Below are 21981 nucleotides of genomic sequence, written 5' to 3'. Positions count from 1 at the left end.
GTGGGGAGGGACCCGGAGCAGCCGCAGTCTCGCTGCTCCCCAGGCCGGCCAGGCCCCGGAGCACGGCTGTCTCATGCCCGGCCGGGTGGCTGCAGCCTCGTCCACGCGGGTGGTGCCCGAAGCCCAGGGGTGGCGCGTGGGAGGCCCAGGGGGCAACGGGTCAGAGAGGAGCCCGTGCAGGCATGCACCCCGGAACGAGCAGATGCCCTACAGGCGCTAGCCCTGGAGGTCCCAGGCTCACAGAAGAAGGGGGGCGAAGGGACCTTAAGCACAGCCAAGGCCCCCTCAGCTTAGAGAGGGAACCCCGCGCCCCGCCTGCACCAAGAGAACTGGGGAAATGAGTAAATGCTGGGTCTCTCCTCCGCTGGCTCTTTCCACAACAGGAGTTTTTAGCCAAATATAAAAGTGGAAACGAGGTGAGGGACTACATGCCACTTGTTAAGTGAAAAGCACAAGAAAATTATGGGAAATAATATGGGTGAAGGGATTCCCAAGGACTCAGACGAGATGGTGACTCAAGACGACAGCTTTCCTGTGAGTGCTTCTACTCACCTCTCCGCCGACCCGCTGCCTTTTATCATCATCATCATATTATTATTATTATTATTAAAACTTCCTGATTGCTCTGCAACCAAGAATGACTTGAAAAGAACTCAGGAGAAAAAATTTAGAACATTTCTACCTTGCATCATTTAATTTATATGTCACGTTGAAAAATAAGCTCTCAGGTTATGTTCTAACTGTTTACCATTATTATTATTTCTAATGCACCATTTCCCTGGGGATCTACCTCATTATTCTCTCTTTCGCTGTCCTCTTTCCAAACTATACTCCTGCCCTTTCTCCCCTGGACACACACAATGCCTTCTGCTATCCCTCATAACTGAGAAAGACTCATTTTCAATAGCTGCCAGTTAAAGATAAAAGTGAAAATTCATTAAATCTCAGAACAGTTACCAGAGCACAAAGCTACTAGATTTTGAGCAATGTTTCCTTGTTAACTCTCTTCTCTCTTAGGTTTCACAAGAACATTCGGCTAGAGAACTAATAAATGAAAACAAACTTTATTGCTAACTGACATCTCCTATAAAGTTTTTAATGAGGCAGCAAAGATTCTTGCAGCTTCATCACATGCATAGTTTTAATAAATGTTTTTTCAATACTGGGATTTACATTGTCTGCTCCAAAATGTGACCTTCTCATATTTGGCACAGATTAATACTCCACTCGCCACAACTAAAAGCTAAGTTGTGCTGGAAGAGAAACCATTTTATTTGGAGTTTTTCTTTCATGGTATTATCAGGTTGCTGGTTATAATTTAACTTACACACGGACTGTCTGGAGATCTAGTAACTTCCAAATAAATATAGTTAAACAACCCAGAATACTTTTCTTTTATGACACTCAAGTTATGCCAATTTTGGAAAGCTGGATGTTAGGGTATTTTATTTCTTCAAAAGCTGCTTTCAATGTGCAGTATTTACTGCATAGTGCTCAGGACTAGGAAATTCACTGTAAGTCGCCCCATTCTGTGATTAGAAAGAATGTTGTTAAACAATAATGGGGATAAACAGCACAGGAAGCCCTTGGCTGTGCCTATCCAGGTTTTCAAAAGAATGGTGCGAAGAATAGTTTGTACTTGGGAAAACCTCTACCCTGACCGGAGGTTTTCTGGCAAAGTTCTACAAGATGAATTCATTTAGTTAAGGTTATTTTCCTTAGCTGGGTGTAACATGTAACTCAACTCCCGATATGGGGTGAAGTTATCTTTACTTAGACCAAAACTTTTTTCTTGGCCTCAAAAGTCCTTGCCAAGCATTAAATAAATGTTCCTTCAACGCCACCATTCAACACACAAAGGAAGACAGCTCAGCCTCTCCATAAACACAAGCTGCTCAAAAACCAGATAATGGCATCGATATTAAATAGGCAAATAACTGTGGGACACTGGAATTTACCAGAGCAGTCTTAGAGGCTCTGGCAGGTTGGCCAATGCTTGTTGGTACATTTGTCCCCATCTGCTGGTTATCCGATCCCACCTCCCCTCGGCCCCAGATTCAGGCTCTAGAGACACGGGACACAGAACAGGAGGCAAGGGGCCAGAGGCACGAGAGCAAGGAGAGGTTTCGGACATAACCTCGCTCCCCTACACAAGGAAACTGAGGCACAGAGAGGTTATAAATGTCGTGTCTGAAGTTGTCCAATTAATAACAACAGCCAGACCAGAACCAAGATTCCCAAATCACTACTTCTGAACTCTTCCCCTCGCAAAGCCTTTAGGCTGGGGATTGACAAACTAAAGCCAAATGCAGCCCCATCACTGGTTTCAGGACAGTCCATGGCAGAGCTGAACGGATGCAGCAGAGAAGGTATGGCTGCAAAGTGATGATACTGTACACACTCATTGTGAGATATAAAATCCATCACACTCATTAATATCACCATCGACCTCAAGGGAAAAGTCAACAATTCTCAGGAAGCAGTCATGTTTACAGTGATGGACACAAATTTTCCAAAATTCTAGTTTCCGAGGGAAAGCCCAAGCTCAACTATAACCCAGGCAACAAACACTGTCAAATGTTTTCCTGGAGTGCACAGGTCAGCTTAGCCCATTTTAAAGAAAGTGTCTGCAAACACCTACATCTGAATAACCATAGTGTGTCATTTGTTTTTCAAGTACAAATGAAAAAGAGCAGCTAGTTCAGTTCAAGACTCAAAGGTATAAGTGTTTTTCCTCGAGACAGCCACTCGACTTAGCAGGCAGAAGTGCTCTGTGTCCTTTTCATAACATCACCAGAATACCAACGACATAGGTACTCAAGAGATTTAATAAATGCATTTCCTGTCTGGCTCCAAGCAGAAAAAGTAGTAACTTTTACTGCTTCACCAAGGGCACCACAAGCGAAATCGGCATGTTCCACAGGGGCATGAAGAACACGACGGCAAAACTATTTGCTCCATGCCCACGCCTGCCCCACCTGATTCCTCACCACTGATGCAACTGGAAAAACAGGGAAAAAGGGAAAAAACTACTGAGTATCGTTGCAAGGGCAGTTTTGATTTGTGACCCCCTGCAAAGGGTATTAGCTACTCCCAGGGCCTGTGGACTGTACCCTGAGGACCGCTGCTATAAATATCTTTGCCGTTATTGTGTTAAGTATTCGTGATTTGAAAGATAGTTCTGGAACACAGCAGTGCGAACTGAAAAAGGACAAGAGTGACGGCTTTGAGGACTCCCTCCTGGTGACAGAAAATGTCGAGCCATTTCTGCTTCACAGAATTCTTCCTCTGAAGTGGCCGAGCAGACTACCGCCCTCACGCCAAACCCGCCCACCGCCTGTTGTTGCGAAGAAATTTGTATTGGGACACAGCCCATTGCTTCCCTCACTGGCCACAGCTGCTCTGCAGTGGCGGAGTCGAGCAGATGTAATAGGGACCATACAACCCAAAAGCTAAAAATACTCTCTGACCCTTTACAGGCAAAATCTGCCAACCCCGGTCTAACAGAAAACACAGAGCTGGGGAGTTGATGGAAGTCTTTCCACAAAGTTCGACTGAGGGAAAGGGAAAGCCTATCGATTTTCTGTTTTGTTTTGTTTTCTGAGCCTATACAGTCATACATGAAGTTAAGATCAAAAATTAGGAAACAAATAAAACCATCTGAGCACCAGGGCCGTTTCGCACGGCGGCGCCCTCACCAGAAGGTCTGCTTGGCCGTCTGGATGACGCTGGCGGACGTTTCCACGTCGATGTAGTCGTAGTGCAGGGCCCCCGGGTCCGTGGACGAGCCCGTCTCGGCGAGTAAAATTCCAATCCACCTGCCCATGTCTTCCGAAGAGGACGCCTGGTGGGGTGAAGGGGAAAGGACATTTTATTGCACGAAAGAAACATTTTAGAATGTTCACATTTTCACTTGAATATGTCAACAAGGAGACCACATACTAGGAAAGGCAACGAATCACGTAGCACAGGTGAGGGAAGATGGGGGAGGCAGAGGTCGCGTCCGGGGGCTCAACGCGACGCTCAGGACGCGGTGCTCCAGACCCGAGGTCCCAAAACGCCTTCCAGTTACTTAAGAAAGGGGTCATTCGGGGCAAAGGCCCTGGGTGTACGTTATGACAACTGGTGTGATAGTTAAGCTCCAGCAAAGGAAGACTCGTTAATTTGGCAGCAAAATTTCTACCGCTGCTGGTCTAACTTAGAACAGTCCATCTCCACGCCTCGACTGTCCTCAAAGTTTCTGATCAGTGGCCCGTGTCACGAATCCCAAAATTGGTCTGAAATGATTACTTCGTTTCTCTTGATTAGAGGGTGTTTAAAAAAATGAGCTTACATTTCTATCACTTGTGTGTGCACATGTGTAATAATGCTTTGAGACCACTGGGCTGCCCTGGCACATGGTGGTTTTTAAGACATTTACAATGCCCCCCCAAACTTGACATACTTAATTTGCAAATCTGAAATGTAACTTTAAGATTCTATTTATTAAATTATAAGCCAGTCTTGTTAAATGATTTGGAAATCAGTTATATTTTTAACGGTATTTGAAATGTCTTAATCAAATATGTAAATAAAATTTAAAGTTCAGGGAACTTGAGCTATCCAGTTTATGAATTAACAGAAGACCAAAGGAAGAAAAGTTTTCATTTATTATAAAAATTACGAACTTTTTAAAATAAATAAAGCTCTGTAAGTTGAACTTAAAGGCTTAAGGAAAATCGGGTTTTAAAATAATAACCTTGACAAATTGAACACTGATCAGGACACAAGCAATTGTAAATATTCCATTTCAAGCACTAAAGACTCGAGAGAGAGGAAAAGTCACTAACAAATAAATATCTAGTAGATAAAACTGGCTCAAAATAATTGCCATGGAACAAATCACTCTGAAAGAGTATCAGATGAGGCTATTAGAGCAAAGCATTCCAATCGTAAACCTTCCAGAAAGTACAAATGTGCTCAATGTTTGCTAAGTTAAAATGAACTAATGTGAATACCTGGATCAAAACACACACACAGAAAATGTAGGGAGATATCTTATGAAACTTATAATTGGAGGCGGTTTTGTGGACCTTAAACCTAAAGCAAGAGCACTGAAGAAGGAAATAAATAAATGGGAGCTCCTCAAAATTAAACACTTTTGTGCATCAAAGAACTTCATCAAGAAAGTAGAAAGACAGCCTACACAATGGGAGACAATATTTGGAAATGACACATCAGATAAAGGTCTAGTATCCAGAATTTATAAAGAGATTGTTCAACTCAACAACAAAAAGACAGCCAACCCAATTACAAAATGGGAAAAAGACTTGAACAGACACCTATCAGAAGAGGAAATACAAATGGCCAAAAGGCACATGAAGAGATGCTCAATGTCCCTGGCCATTAGAGAAATGCAAATCAAAACCACAATGAGATATCATCTCACACCCACCAGAATGGCCATTATCAACAAAACAGAAAATGACAAGTGCTGGAGAGGATGCGGAGAAAGAGGCACACTTATCCACTGTTGGTGGGAATGTCAAATGGTGCAACCACTGTGGAAGGCAGTTTGGCGGTTCCTCAAAAAGCTGAATATAGAATTGCCATACGACCCAGCAATACCATTGCTGGGTATCTACTCAAAGGAATTAAGGGCAAAAACTCAAACGGACATTTGCACACCAATGTTTATAGCAGTGTTATTTACAATTGCAAAGAGATGGAAACAGCCAAAATGTCCATCAACAGACGAGTGGCTAAACAAACTGTGGTATATACATACGATGGAATATTATGCAGCTTTAAGACAGGATAAACTTATGAAGCATGTAATAACATGGATGGACCTAGAGAACATTATGCTGAGTGAGTCTAGCCAAAAACTAAAGGACAAATACTGTATGGTCCCACTGATGTGAACCGACATTTGAGAATAAACTTGGAATATGTCATTGGTAACAGAGTCCAGCAGGAGTTAGAAACAGGGTAAGATAATGGATAATTGGAGCTGAAGGGATACAGACTGTGCAACAGGACTAGATACAAAAACTCAAAAATGGACAGCACAATAATACCTAATTGTAAAGTAATCATGTTAAAACACTGAATGAAGCTGCATCTGAGCTATAGGTTTTTTTTTTTTTTTTACTATTATTACTTTTATTTTTTTCTCTATATTAACATTCTATATCTTTTTCGGTTGTGTTGCTAGTTCTTCTAAACCGATGCAAATGTACTAAGAAACGATGATCATGCATCTATGTGATGATGTTAAGAATTACTGATTGCATATGTAGAATGGTATGATTTCTAAATGTTGGGTTAATTTCTTTTTGTCCGTTAATTAATAAACACACACACACACACACACGCACACATAACTGTGTGCTCTTTTGACCTTCCCCAAAACAGAATCCATAGCATGAAATTAAACTCAGTTTATGTCTATATATCTCCGACGAACTAGACTCACGCATATTTCATCCAAACCTTTTCTAAAGTAGTTTAAACACAATCAACATCTAAGAGTGGCTCATACTCTCACACTAGACTCTATTAACTGCTTTATTCTTCAGCCATTTTAAGAAAGTTGCTGCTTGTTTTTTTAAATAACCTTGAGGTGCTTGACTGGAACTAAAGGCATTAGTTATGATCTTCTTGTTTTAGACAGAGATGGGCAGACACAGATATGGACATTAGGCACAGCTGTGTGGGTGTATGTGTAACTATACATCCACACATGTGCACGCACACTTATGAATACATGCATAGCGTCTAAGGACGCGTGAACCCTGTGTAAGCTTGTGAGACATCTATACACCTCTACATCCATTTCCTAGGTTTATCTGATGAAGAACCTTGGCTGAAACCCCTGCAGCAGCCAGAGCCTGGTTTCTTAATGCTGTTTCCACTTAGAGGAGCCAGTGCCCTTTGGAGAAATGGGAGACTCCAGGCAGGGGGCAGGGAAAATTTCAGGTGGCCTGGGCTCCCAGGTGAAGGGATAGTAGCCTCTGTGTTACAGGGACGCAGTGAAAGGCACAAGGGCCAGCACGCAGGAGGTCCTGCTGACCATGCCTGGGACAATGAGGCCAAAATAAGTGATGACAACAGAGGATTAATACACTGATTAAAATAATAGTCTATGAATCCCCACCGATATACAAAGATACGTAAATGCAGGAATAACTAATTAAATGGGGAGGGAAATCTCGTACAGCTGAATGCCAACTCATACATTAAGGAGTAACAGAATTGGAAAATCGCCATTTGGCAACTACCGTATTAGTGACTGCTTCAGGCAAGAGTTATTAACAGAGGCTGAAACTTGTGGGTGAAATGTCAAGGAAGAGCTGGATATTCACAGAGTCTCAGAGTGCCGTCCCGCAGGACACGCATCGAAGGCACAGGGGACAAGTAGTGACTTACAGCAGAGAAGCCCTGCAGATGCACACCCAGGTGATCGAACTTACACTGCACAGTGGGACACACGACAACGGGAGGCTCTGCATAATGGGCTGTGGAAACATAACCTCCCTTCCCTGGTTTTCCCACTCAGGATCCAGACCTAGGTCTAACCAGGAGGTAATGTGAGATTTATCCAAACTGAGGCACTGCCTAACGAGGAACGGGTCTGCCTTACTCTTCAAAAGATTCAGCATCATGAGATACAGGCCAGAAGAGGCCAAAGGACAAGACAGCCAAACACAACATGCAATCTGGAATTTTCCTTGGCTTATAGAAGACATTGTTGGGATAACTGGAAAATCTGAAAAAGATCTATGAATGAGATACTGGTAGAGCACAAAAGTTAATTTCTTGATTTTGATCATTACACTGTGGTTCTGGTAAGAAAATGTCTTCATTTTTAGGAAATACACTCATCCACAGCAGAGTATTTAGGGATTAAGGGGCAACACGTCTGAAAAAGGGTCTGAAACACACATACCCACAAAGAGAGAGAGAAGAGAAAGAAAACATGGCAAAATGTGAACACTGGGGGAATTCTTTGTGCCATTCTTGCAGTTTTTCCTGTCATTCTGAAGTCATCTCCTCATAAACAGTTAAAATAGAATGATCGTGGAAGAAGTACAGATAATATATTACAATTTGGCCAATGTGGCTGGCTCCCTCACTGCCAACCTCACTTTTTCATTACTGATAGAAGCAGAACTCTTTGCTGATGTTGGAAATGTGCTCTTTTGTTCCGTGTTCAGTTGCTTTAAGAACTGGAATGTGGAAGGGCTTCAACAAAGCTTGCTTGATTCAGTTTTGCAGCTGTAAAAACAGTTGTCTTAACAACCGGTGATACTGGTTAAACTTTTAATTCTTGCCATCACTCAGGAAACCGAGCCCACTATTGAGCATTGTCGAGGAATGAACATGCTCTTCAGTGTTCCCTGCACGTTAGTGAAACACCACCACTTCCTACAAGGCACACAGCAAAAGCAGAGCTGGCAACTTTTTAGCCCAACCTTTCCCCATCCCTGCCCCCTACTCTGTGGCTTCTCTCTTCATCTGGGCATCCCGCCCAACTGCTCGCTTGGGCCACAGGTTCGACTTTTTCACTCTTGTGTGTCAATTCGTGTCCCCTTTCCTGGCCCCCGCTGTCAGATCTGCTGCCAATGCTCTCACATGGGACCGGCATTGTTTCACATCAGAGGACGGTTTCTTAATTAAGCCTTTTCTCCAATGCCACCCGCCCTACAGTCCTCATGTAAATGTAGGCTTACAAAGCACATTGGTTCAGAGAGCATCAAGGCTACAGGAAGGAGCTTTCAAATCCTCTAGCCCAACGCTCATGCTTTACATCAAGCAGTGAGAGTAAGAGAGAGAGAAATACAACTGCGAGCAGCAGTCTGCTCTGGGAGGGAGCCAAGACCAGAACCCAGGTCTCTGGAGCCTACACGAGTCCCGTCCTTCTGGTAAACCCGGCGGCAGCAAACTCAGCCACAAGGGGGCAGCAGTCAGCCCTTCGCCCGGTTCTGGCCATCACGTGCAAGGAAGGGGTCGCATGCCCTGCGCGGGAAGCTGCTATACTCCTCATCCCTGCGTCGTCCGCTTACAAGAAACACCCTTCTGAGGCGGCAGGCTGGAAACAAATCCCTCCTGGAGGAAGCCAGTCTTCTCAGCTGCCCACGGGGCCTTCCCCGCTCCCACCACCGACTCTGGCCGTGGGTGCTGTGCCCTCCCCCTCCATCGAGCGAACAGCTCAGCCCACCCACCACACCCAGCAGGCCCTACACCCTGGCCCGCCCAACACGCCCTCCACCCTCCATCCCAGCCCGCCCACCACACCCTACACCCTCCACCCCGGCCCACCACACCCTCCACCCGGGCCCGCCCACCACGCCCTACACCCTTCACCCCAGCCCACCACGCCCTACACCCTACACCCCGGCCCACCATGCCCTACACCCTATACCCCCGGCCCACCCACGAGGCCCTACACCCTACACCCTGTGCCCCGGCCCGCCCACCACACCCAGCACGCCCTCATCTGCGCCAAGGCAGACACAAACACCCCGGCCCATGCTGTGGGATTCTACAGTGGGACACTGCGCGGCATGCATGCATGCAGATATGCACGTGTCCCTGACGCGTCATTTAATCTCAACAACGCTAAATGGAAACAAAGACAGAAGGGGAAAAAGGTCTGAATTAAATTCATAAGATGAAATTAAAATTTCAAATTGGAAATTGTTGGCATATAGCTAAGAAATTAGGTTTAATTGCTCTGCCTGCCTTAGTGAATAAAAAGCTCTAGAAAAACAGCCAAGCAAATAATAAAGTGCATACAAAATTGAGGGTCCCTAAGACCCAAGGGGCTCCCTTTGGCTCCCATGTACTTGGGCTCACTAGCTACTGCCAATCAGCAACCGACTGGTCCGAACACTGAAGAGGCCTGATCCGCAGGAAGGAAGTGAACGCTCCAATCAGCGAGTTCCGGCAGCACACCATTTCCACAGCCAGACAAGAAATACTGTCTCAGAAATTTTAACACAAGTTCTTTTCTGGCCACTTTTGAAAAGCACTCCATGATATGGAATTGGGTATTTGATTTCTATGCAGACCCGTATAAAGGAAATGAAACAAGAAGGCAATCTGGCAAACAAACCTCACACTTGCAATTTAGTAAAAACTGACTCCGCGCTGTCTGCAATATTAATACTTACCGGACAGAGGAACTGACAGGATTAAAAAATGCAGAGACTAACAAACGGGCAGAGTCGGGGGAAAGGAAGTGAACTGAAACCAGGGTGCCGCTAGGCAAGACACGAGGGATTCTGACCAAGAAGTCAGAGGCGGCTGCGGGGGGCAAGTACTTGGGGGTGTGCGTGACGCAGGCCCCGGGGAAACACAGTACCTCCAGCACCGCAGCCTCCTGGCCGTGGCGAAGCAGGCGGAAGGTCAGCGGGTGTTTGGAGTCCAGGCCGGGGACCACCTCGCAGCCGCGGAGCGGGATGGAGACGAGGTGGGTTTTCAGGTCGGCCCTGTCCTTGTGGAAAATGAGCTTGTTGTCCTTTACCCGGCACCAGCGCTCCCGCCAGCGGCTGTTGGCGAGCACGTTGAGGTAGCCTGCAACGAGAGCCACGGGACACGATCACCTGCGGGAAGGGGCGCGGGCTCGCGAGGGCGCTGCAGGGGAGCCAGGCTCGGAGTCTCATTCGGGTCGTTCACGGCGGACGTCCCACCACCCAGGGCTAACAGGCCGGGGGGCTTTTCATCAGAGGACCTCGACCCCAGGGGAACCCCCCACGTCGAGACGTGTGCTGAGGACCAGGCACCCGATGGCTAACACCGACACGGGAATCGGGACCCAGCCAGCATGGGTGGGAAGTTACTACGTGGCAGTGGCGGGGTGATGGAAGGAAGTGGGGACATGACAGCTGTCTGCAAAGAACTGAAGGGATGGTGGACGGGAAAGGATGCAGATTTATTTTTAGTAGCTGAAAAAAACACAACAAGGGCAAAAGTTAGAGGCAGGCAGATTTTGGCTTAACATGAGGAAAATCAGCTAACAATGGAAGCTTTCCAAGAAACAGGAGGCCTGGTGAGGAGTTCCTGACACTGGAACAGTGGCACACAGGCTGGGATTTGGGGGGACATTCCTCCCAAGGGGCCGAGGTCTTGAGGCTGCATTTCACCGCCACTGCAAGGATTTTGACCCGCAAAATTTGCCCCAATGAAATCTAAATGCTTGAAAGTCTATAACATTTGTCATCATATCTCTGTACTGTACAATGTCTCCATTCCAGTAAAGATTATATACACATATACAGTCGTATGGGATAGAATTACAGGAAGAAATTATTACCCTCATTAAAAAACAACAGAAAAACTCCACAATTACAGGAAGGAAATAGGCAATTATTCATTGTCACAGACACTGAACACATTTTTCTAGAAGTATGATGGGAAAAGTAGATTTCACAGAATGGGCTATGATAGCCAACCACCCCATCATGCTAGGTTACTGCTCTTTCCCTCCTCAACCCCCTTCTAAGCTTTAGGCAACTCTGAGTTAAATAAATACTGTATAAAACACTGACTAGAGATCCAGAAGGAAGACATAAAACAAGGATTCCTGACTTAAGGCATTCAGATACTCTTTCACTTCACACACACACACACACACACACACACACACACACACAGACTCAAAATAGTAAGGAAGCAAATGATTCTGATTTTTAAAAATGTCTTTCGAAACGTGTACTGGAAGGTGCTTTCTACCTGTGTTCTAAGCCTTATGTACTTTATTAGCAATGAACAAATGCTAAAAAGACAAAACAAATAGGTATGTTAGAGGACCCCGACTGCTGCCTACAGCAGTTATTTATAGATGTTTGCACACTATGTGCTCGGTGCACGTAGTAGGTAAATACTTATAAAAGACGCGGCTTTCATGTCACTGTGTGGCGTCACCTCCACCGACACACGCAGCTGTGGGAAGGTGCAGCTGCCTCTCTGGGCCTGGGCCCCGTTTGGGTGGGAACTGCAGGGTTTGTGCACTCACAGCTGCCTCTGCCTTCTGTCAGTAAACGGCTTTACCTCTGGGCTGGGAGGGGAGTTGGAGACCTGGGCCGGATCGGGTCCCAGAGGCCGTGGGGCTCCAGGTGTGGGCGCCTGTCCAAGGCCCCGCGCCGCCGAGCGGCAAAGCCAGGGGCAGGCGGCAAACAGGGTGCGGCCTGGGGCACAGTGGTGGGCCCCGCACGCATCTCCCCTCTGCGCCGCCCACCGCAGGTGGCTGCTGCCAGGGCCCCGGGCTTGGGAGCAACCTGAGGTCAGGCTGGAGGGTGCCTGTCAGAGCTGCTGGGGCCTGAGAAGCAGCCACACGGAAAGCCCGCTTTGGTTCGGACCTCTGTGCCATAGCTGCCAGCCCCATCAACCCCAAGGAGTCCCTGGGCACGCATCTAGAAGCGTGGCCTGGCGACAAAGATGACGTGTCTGAGCTGTCCTGAAGCCATGGGAACCAGGGACATGCGGGAAAGCGGGTTTTCAGGGTGCTGTGGGGAGCCAGGCAGGGGGCCGCAGAGGGGGTCCCAGCACAGAGAGGTCGGCTGCAGAGTGGGGACACGGCCCCACACCATCAGTTGGCGGCGGGGATAGCCCCGATTCTGGAAGGCGTGGGTGACACGACGGGGCTCCAGGGAGGAGAGCGGGGCATCCGTCCAGGAACTCAGCGGCAAGGAGAAGGCCCAGTGACACGCATGCCCCCGCACCACGGGGACAGTACCGGTGCTGAGCTCCCACGTGGCTTCCTACGCTCACGGCCCTCATGTGAGGAGGTTTTCTCTCCGTGGACTGGAGGCTGCTTCGTCTCACAGGCTCACCCTGGTCATATCAACAAACTGCGCCGTGAGGAAACGCCACAAATAATTCCGATGGGGGGTTAAGTGCTACTGTATCTTAAAACTTGGGAATTTCTCATATTTGGCTAGTGCGTTACCTAATCTAACTTATATGGTCAGCTTAGTCGGACACCATCATAAGTACATGGAACCTGGAATAGGGCATGAGATCTTGTTGGTTTGTCCAACAAGTGTGGTGCCCTGATACATCCCAGAGTAATTTCGGCAGTGAATGAGGAAGTATTTTCAAAGTCCCCTTGGGGGACTGGGGAGAAAGGAGGAAATAATCAACTGTCCCATTTGGAGAATTCCTGACATTCTCATAAAGCAGTGGGGACAACCCAATCAATAGGCTGAGTCCTCAATTTGGGGGTTTGCCCCTATGAAACTTGTTCCTACAAAGGATAGGCTAAGCTTACTTAAAATTATGCCTAAGAGTCACCCCCAGAGAATCTCTTCCATTGCTCAGATGGGGCCCCTCTCTAAGCCAACTGGGCAAGTGAACCCACTACCCTCCCTGCAACTCGGGACAGAAATCTTGGGATTTGCCAGGACCTGGCATTGTGGGAATGAAAAGCCTTCTTGACCAGAAGGGAGAAGAGAAAAATGAGACAAAATAATGTCTCAGTGGCTGAGAGATTTCAGAGTCAACAGGTTATCCTGGAGGTGATTCTTATGCATTATATAGCTACCCCTTTTTAGTTTAAGTTGTATTGGAGTGGCTGGAAGGAAGTACCTGAAACTGTTGAGCTGTGTTCCAGTAGACTGGATTCTTGAAGACAGCTGTATCACAATATAACTTTTACTTTTACTTTTACAATGTGACTGTGTGATTGTGAGAAGCTTTTGTCTGATGCTCCTTTTATCCAGGGTATGGACAGACGAGTAAAAAATAGGGATAAAAAAATGAATAAAACAATGAGGGGACAAGGGGATACAATAAATTGGGTGGATGGAAATACTAGTGGTCAATAAGAGGGAGGGGTAAGGGGTATGGGATGTATGAATTTTTTCTTTTTTCTTTTTATTTCTTTTTCTGGAATGATGCAAATGTTTTAAAAATGCATGTGAATATTTCTCAATAAAAATATATATATTCTTTAATTGGAGAATTTCAGTTGCACGTTTTGAAATTACTTTGGCTTCTAATTCTGAAGAAAGAATTCTAGTGTTTCTTGCAAAACCAAGAGGTTTTTGCAAGAGGCAAGAGGAGGATTCCTTAGAACTATAAAGCTGACTTTACAAAGCCTGAGATGAAACAACAGACCTGGGGTCTCCCTGCAGCGGCGATGGGGGATGGGGGTTGCAGATCGCCTGAGCCTTCCCATGTAAGAAAGAATCTCAGATGAAAGCTAGCTGCCTTTCTTCTGAAGAACTAGACTTTGTAACTAAATAAACCCCCTTATTGAAAGCCAGTCGTCTCTGGTGTGCTACATCCTGGCCGCTTTGGGGGACCAGAACAGGCCTCACCTGACTCTGCTGCTGCCTGGAACTTGGCAGCTGGGCGGAAATAACTGGAAAGAGTCCTTCCCCTCCTTTAGTTTTCCAAAGACTCCTCCCCTCTCCCCTTGCCCCAGCAAAGGACTAGATGACAGTTCTAGAATCTTGCAGATGGAGGACATGCCCCTAATAGAAGCTAGGACGTCCATGAACAGTCTGCCAGGAGCCCACAGGGGGCGGAAGGCATGCTGGGGATACACGCTGCATGTATCCCCACTCGGCTCTCCGAGTGGTGGACGGAGCTGCCAAGAAAGCACAGCGCACGATCTGAGCACCAACAGAGCCGGTGCTAGGTGTGATGGAATGGGCAGTGCTTGCAGACACAAAGGGGTACCCAGGAGGCATGTGGCCCAAAGAATGGCAGAGATGGGCCCTCCAGCATGGCTGCTGGCCAGCTGTGCATTTCAGAGTAAGTCATTGACCTCTCTGAGTGCCAGGGCTCTTGCTGTCTAGTTCTGCAGCAATCCATTGCCTTCCATTACTAATGTTAATTGTTTTTCACAAAAGCATCTCCATTTCCTCCACTGACCTAGAGCCATTTAAAAGACAAAAATAAAACCATAAGAGTGGTTTTCTTTTCATGGGAGAATTCCCTCTTTCCATCGTTAATGCCCAAGCCCAAGCCATCTCAAGGGCTGATGGAAGAGAGAGACAAATCGCACCTTAGCAAGGCTTTTTGTTGCTCGCAGTAAGGCAGGAGGCGGAGGGAGATGGCAGGTGACAGCAGCCAATGCATTTTTCCACTCCTGCCCCGCCAGGGCAGAGGTAACTGGGCAGCCTCCTTCATTTGGGGCAGTGGATGGGACACTGGCCTAGATGACTGCTGACCACCGGGAGTCACAGGAGAAGACAAGGGACCTCACAGGCCCCTCTGGAGCCCTTGGGCTTTCATGGACCTGTACCTATGGTGGCTGCTCCCGTGGGGCCCTCTGAGAAGGTGTTTCAGCCACGCCCGGCTTCCGGTCCACAACTCTCACTGCACAGCGCACAGCGCACTCGGAGCGCTCAACCTCGCTGTGCCACGGACAGGGCACATTCTGCAAGCTCCCAGCATGCCAGCTGTGGAAGCGGGAAGGGAACTAACCACGGCCCAGCCTCTCCTGTGAGTCACTGCATTAACCCATCGTCTCCATAAAGCCTCTGGCTCCACAGGGCTTGCGGCCGGGCTGTCCTTTTAGTGTAAATTCACAATCCTGGCACGGAGCGCCTGTGGCTAAAATCTAGCTGTATGTGCAGAGCCCGATTTAGGAATGACTGGGCAGGACCTAAAGATTTACCTTTTTGTATCTCCAAAATAAAATCTGACACCTTCAACATAATGGATGCTTAATGAGAGAAGGGAAGAGAGATGGGGGTGGGGGGGGTGATTGGAATTACTGTAGAAATAAAGGGAATTAGGGATTTATACTGATGCAAAGCTGCATGGGCAGCTGCAATATGCAAGGAAAATTAGAGCCCAAGCTTAATTTTAATAAAAGGGTAAATATTTGTCTTTCAGCTAATAACTTTTTTCTTCTTAAAAAAAAAAGCAGAATAATTCTTAAACATGTGGCTGAGTGTAAGCATTACAAGTGTGAGGGCTCGCTCACCCACCGCGGCCTCCCAGCCCCTTACACCCTCTCGTCTTCTATTTTTCCTCATTTTATTCACCAGAGCTAGCTCTTCTCATGTGCTTCTGTGACCACACACATAACACCTCCTCTGCTCCTGGGTCGGCAGCCCCGGGAGGGCAGGGACTGTCCTGCTCGCAACTCTGGACTGTGGGCTCAACCCAGTCTCCGACAGGCCGCAGCTGCACCCCTAGCACCAGGGGGGAGACGGGACCCACAGGGGTCTGGGGCCGGTAAGGCGGAGGGGCGCCCTGGGTCTGAGAAACCTAAGGGCCTCTAGGAAAGCTGTGCTGCACGCCTTCAGCCAGGGGAAAGGAACAATCTTACTTCCTTAAGCAGTGCCCCACACTTTACACGGCCCCTCCGGATGGCACGTGCACGCATTCCTGCCCGAAAACCCTTAACAGGAGTTGTGGAGAACTCGGTGGGACAGAGAGAGACTTTTCATTTTAAATCCTAAGAACCTCAGAGATTCTCTCAGCCCTCTACAGAATCTTTTAATAATAAACAGTAAAAGTGTAATGATTTAACCCATTTCCCACAACTCCAATGACCACATGTTCGACCCAGAAGAGCCAGCCGGCACCCGGCCGCGGGGCAGAGAGGAGGGGGCGTGGGGTGCAGGGCCCGCCCCCCGTCAGGCCCCCCTTACCGCACGTGGGCACGTCCTCCTCAGCCGACGAGGTCTGCTCGTCCGTCGAGGGCTTCTTCTTTCCCAAACCGATGATCTTGGTGATTTTTTTCCCAGTGACTTTCGATACAGTTCCCTTGGCCTCAGATTTGGAACTTTTTTTCCTCTTAACTATCAAGAATCGCAATAACAATAAGAATTTGTCAGCACGTTTTAATGGCAGAGTTTCACTGAGGAAACAAAAAGCCTAAGTCATAACAAATGTCTTATTCCCCCAACAAGTATTTACTGAGCACCTGCTATGTACAGTCGCCGAGGGTCACAGCAGAAAAGTGCTGCTTGCGGGAGGCGTCCATCCTAGGGGGTGGGGAGGCCGAGAGCCAGGCAGAGAGGGACCAGCAGGGTGGGTGTCAGAGGGGACATCGGTCCAGGCAAGGAAAACATCAGCGAACACCAAGGCTCGAGGACCGGAGGAGGCCTGGCGTGTCTGTGGCTCCGAGAGCAGGCGGGGCCTGGGCCTGGTGGGCCACGAGGGAGGGAGGGGACGCTGGGCCTCATGCGGCCGGCCCTGCGACAGCTCCTGCCCATCCCTGCACACGCCCTGGACACTGCCCCACACAGGCGAGCACACGGCAGCCTGCGTGTCCCTCTGCTGAGCTCTGCTGAGTCTGCACGGTGTCCGAGTCTGATTTATTGCCAATAGACGAAATTCACAAAAGTTTCATGCTAACAATTAGTTTTGGCTTCTTTCGGGAGGTCTGGCAACTCTGGAGCCACGCCTGGGCAAGGGACACGGGCTGATCAGAGGGTAGTGTCCATACAGAGGGTCCCACGAGGGCAGGCTGGGGTCCTCCCCGTGGGCAGGGGCAGCTGCCGCCTGTGACCCCAGCCCCCGTGTGCTTCCACCCCCGTCCCACACAGGCGTGGCCTGTGACCTCTAGCGGGATGACAGGGAGGGACCATGCAGGAAGACGAGAATGTACACGTGAGGGGCCCAGAAAGTGGAGCAGGAGCCTGCCGGCCGGACAGTGGCTCTCTGCGGTGCACGGTCATCCCCGCCAGCCACCCAAGGCCGTCACTTGCCTGGGCTGAGCTTCAGATAAAAGGCCAAAATGGACAAACCCTCCTACTACAAATGCCCACAGGAGACACCTCGAATGAACATGACTTTCGCCCAGAGGCCTTCGGGGAGCTCCGGGGACCCCTGCACCCCAACCGTGCCCTTTTCTGATCACAAATCCTGTTGAACATTCAAGCAAAGTCAAGCATTCCTTCCCTTGTGACCAAAGAAGGAACACACACACAGACACACCCACCACCCAGGACAAGTTCGGAGAAATCAGAGGCGGGGACTCGAGACTGTAAAATACAGCCCTAGTTCCTAAACGCTGCTTCTCACCAGATGCACACACACAAGCTTCCCTCCTCTTCTGGTTTCTGTCCCTCTCTGGGGGACACGGGAGTCTTTCCAGGGTCTTGTCTCCTGCCCCTCGCTCCCCCCACCCCGCACTCCCCTCCGACGGGACCAGGCACTCATTTTAACACCTATTTTCCATCTAGAGAAAAATGACAACTAACACTGTCTAAGGTGCTACATTACACTTAAAAAAGAAGCCACACGAAGGCTCAGGTATAGGCAGTCCAGGCATTTTTGAGTTCCTTGAGACACATCAGATTAAGACCTCACGTGCTAGTGGAAACAGAGAGGATGGAACACCCCCTGCCCCCCCCACCGCGGTCTCCCAAACTCACGCAGAGTCTGCTGGACCCCGTCCTCCAGGCTCTTCTCCTGCCACCTCTCAGCCACCGGCTGCCACATCATTTTTATTTTGGCTCAATCAAGCCGAAATGGAGCAAAAACAAGGCTGGATGACCTCCTTGACTGCATCTAAAGAGCCCAAGATGAGCTTTCACCCCAGTTTCACTCAAGCCAAGCTTTAAAAAGAGGATTTAAAGAGACAATTCGGTCACAGAGGGCAATGACAGGGCCTGGAGATAGTTTCCGTGAGACCTGAGACCATCCTCCTGGCAGAGGACGCCACCATTCCATGACAGAACAAAGGAGCTGGGCTGCTTGGGGTTTTAGATTTATTTCCAGTTTCACAGAGATTGACTCCTTTGTGGAAAATACTTGCTGGATTCTTTAACTACCAAGAAATGAGGCATTGATTACTACTGGTAATTAATAGTAATTAATGTCCTTGAATACCCACTGATTTATATTTTGCAAAGTCAGAAATGATGCAATCCTAGGCAGGAAAAGTCTTACATTATGGAAGACCTTGGAAAAACATCAGGAAAGGGTGAGACTGTTTATTTAACAAAAGGCAGGATGTAACCCCTGTAAAAGAATAAAGAGAAACCCAAAGCTCAGGCATCTCCACGTGCTGCAGTTAGAAGGCAGAAAAGCTGGTGCACCCACATGGCACATGCAGGCAGTGTGCGCACAGGGCAGCGAAGCAGGACCCTGGAGCTCAGAGAACTCTGGGCACTGGTTTTTAAGAAGTGAAAACCAGGCAGCTCAGGGCACACTGCTCCAAGGGAACCCCGGTGCCTTTTTATTCAGGCTAGCAGAGAGCTGGGGCACGGGAGCCAGTATCTCAGACTACTTATTCAGTGAGGCTGCCAGGGGATCCATTCACAGGGAATATAGGCATGCAAAATGCTAGCTGAGGTCGTAGCTTTTAGTGCATTGGTCCGGGGCACTCAATTCTCATCCAAACTGGGGGTGTAAAACAACCACACAGTGTGGTCTCAGGAGCTGGAGGTCAGAAGTCTGAGCCTCTAAGGGAGGGCAGTCCCCTCTACCTGGGGGTGGCCGGCCATCCTCGGCCTTTGTGCACTGCGTCCACGTCATTGGATCTCTGCCCTTGAGGTCACATTCTGCCATCTCTCTCTCTCTCTGTGCCCAAATATCCCTCTGCTTATAAAGACCCCACTCATATAGGGTGAGGGCCCAACCTAATCCATTCTGCCATCACCTTAACTAATCGCATCTTCAGGACCTTATTTCCAAATAAGGTCACGTTCTGAGGTTGTAACAGACTTTTGGTGGGGGTTGGGGGGAGACAGGGAGTGGACACAGTTCAACCCACAACAGACGAATAAACCAATTCACCAGTGTTCACACCGTAGTGGGTTATTAAACGCTAGGGGCTGCCACCTTGGAAGGAGAAACAGGGGCTTCAGTCACTTCCTGTGGCTATGCCTCTGTGCAGCCTGGGCTGCTTCTCCATCCAACCGCACGCAGCCGCCACTCTCTATGCAGCCAGCAGAGAAACACAGCTGAGTCAGGACATGGCTGGGATACAGGGGGTTGTGCCGAAGTCTCTCACCACACACTGGCCAGGAGCGGACAACAGGGATGAAGGCTCAGCTAGAAAGCTAGAATGTCTCTAAACTTCCTCCAGGCATTATTTACTGAGTGCCTCCTACACCCAAAGCACCGTGCCAGGCAAACAGAAATTGCTTGAACCTAAGGTCAGCTTTTAATTATTTATTTATTTGGAGGGGTGCATGGTCCGGGAATCGAAGCCGGGTCTCCTGAAAGAAAGGTGAGCAAGTGAGCATTCTACCACTGAACTACCTGTGCACTCCTAAGGTCACCTTTCAATTTCAAAATATAGAGGGCTGCTCTTGTTGAAAGCAACAAACACAAGGAAAGAAGAGGCTTTTAAATAGAGATTATATCCACACGCATGCACACCCAGACACATATAATCACTGCTCTGTGGAACCTAACTTTATGTACGTCCACTGGGAGAAGCAAGTAAACAAGAAAACAGACCAACAAAACCAGCATCGATTAACTCCACAAAGGCCAACAGGGGCAGTGAGATTGTATGTTATTTCACTGTAGGCAACACTTAAAGATAGCTTTCCTGGTTTTGATTACACACAAAGCGGAGATAATGCTTCCCCTGAATAACTTTCAGTGGGCAGAACTAAAATTACACACTGCGGGAAGAGAGTTAGAGGAAACCACAGAAGAGAGCAGAGCCTGTGGCCTTTACAGTGAGCCTGCGGTATCACAGCAGCCCCGCTTATTTGGGCTCCAGGATCCTTACAGGTCTAGGCTGCTACCTGGTTTAAGGTGACTTTGCTTCTGAGATGGGAAATGCTTGTTTTACTCCAGCGATAAAATGCAGGTTATCGTGGCTGAGCAGATCACTCGCTCGAGAAGCCAGGGTCTCAGGTGCAAGAACCACCCGGGGCCGTCTGGCTTTGCAGAGGGAGAAAGTCCTCCGCTACCCACACCTCACACTCCTCATCTCAGGTCATGACTGTTAAGGAAATCAGAAGTCAAGCTACAGGGGTGCACAGGGGGTTAGCTGGTAGAATTCTTGCCTGCCACGAGGGGGACACAGGTTCGATTTATGACCCATGCATACCCCCCCCCAAAAAAATCAACAAAGGGTGCTGCAATAATGGGTAGGAATACTCACAGAGAAAAAGAATGAAATGTGACCCTCACTATAAAAAAAATTGAAAAAAAAAAAAAGTCAAGCTACAGATTGGGAAAAAAAAATGTTTATATACAAAACATATCTAATAATGTACTGGTATTCAGAATACACAAAGAACTCTTGAAACTAAAAAATAAGAATAAAGAATCCAATAAAAACATGGGCAGAAGAGTTGGGTACATATATTTTCACTAAAGAAGATATCCAAATGGCAAGTAAGCACATTAAAAAGATATTCAACCTCCTTCATCATCAGGGAAGTACGATTAAAAACACAGTTAGATAACATGACACACCTATGAAAACGGCTATAAAGAAACAAAAACACAACCAGACTGTTCCAAGGCTGCCGAGGCTGCACACGACTCAGCCTTGCCATTCCATGGATTCACCCCAAAAGGAAAACACAACACCCTGTACATGAATATCTAAAGCAGCTGGGTGCCTGAGCTCCCAAAGGCTTCTCAATGCATGATGGATAACCCAATTGTGATACAATAAAGCCACACGATAAAACAAAAAAAAGAGAGCCCGCTACCGACGCGCTAAGACATGGGCGCAGCTCAAATGCATTACGCCACATGAAAGAAGCCAGACTCGGGCTCCCCACCAGGACGTGCCACTTATATGTGCTTCTAGAGGGACAAAAAAAGGCCCATGGCAGCCAGGGGCCGGCAGAAATGCCTAAAGGAGCACAAGGGAACATGCTGGGGCAATAGAAACTCCCCCTTTTATTGTGGTGGTTACACACCTGTATATATTTGTCAAAACTCATAGAACTGTACAAACAATGGGTGAATTTTACTATATATAAATTATACCTCTATAAAGCTGATTTAAAAAAAACTTCAAAATGTGCAACTCTGGCCTTCTCCCTTTAAAGCTGGGGAAACTGAGGCTTAAAGAGGGAAAGGGACTGGCTGAGAAAGGCAGGGCTG

The 21981-nt window shown here is 48.0% G+C and overlaps 1 protein-coding gene across 15 annotated transcripts in view; it reads right to left on the bottom strand.

Annotated features, from left to right (window-relative positions):
* AFAP1 (actin filament associated protein 1) overlaps positions 1-21981 on the bottom strand; it is a 198263-nt gene that overhangs the window by 29698 nt on the left and 146584 nt on the right. For all 15 annotated transcript variants that reach the window (XM_077136329.1, XM_077136319.1, XM_077136320.1 and 12 more), the window contains 3 exons: positions 16599-16748; positions 10349-10560; positions 3699-3844 (listed from right to left, as the gene is read on the bottom strand). In XM_077136329.1, coding sequence (XP_076992444.1) covers positions 3699-3844; positions 10349-10560; positions 16599-16748 — 508 coding nt within the window. The remainder of the gene's footprint in view (positions 1-3698; positions 3845-10348; positions 10561-16598; positions 16749-21981) is intronic.

The sequence above is a fragment of the Tamandua tetradactyla genome, chromosome 19 (assembly GCF_023851605.1).
Source record: "Tamandua tetradactyla isolate mTamTet1 chromosome 19, mTamTet1.pri, whole genome shotgun sequence".
NCBI lineage: Eukaryota > Metazoa > Chordata > Mammalia > Pilosa > Myrmecophagidae > Tamandua > Tamandua tetradactyla.
The sequence above is the reverse complement of the archived record's forward strand: the minus strand, read 5'-3'. Positions and strand labels throughout refer to the sequence as shown.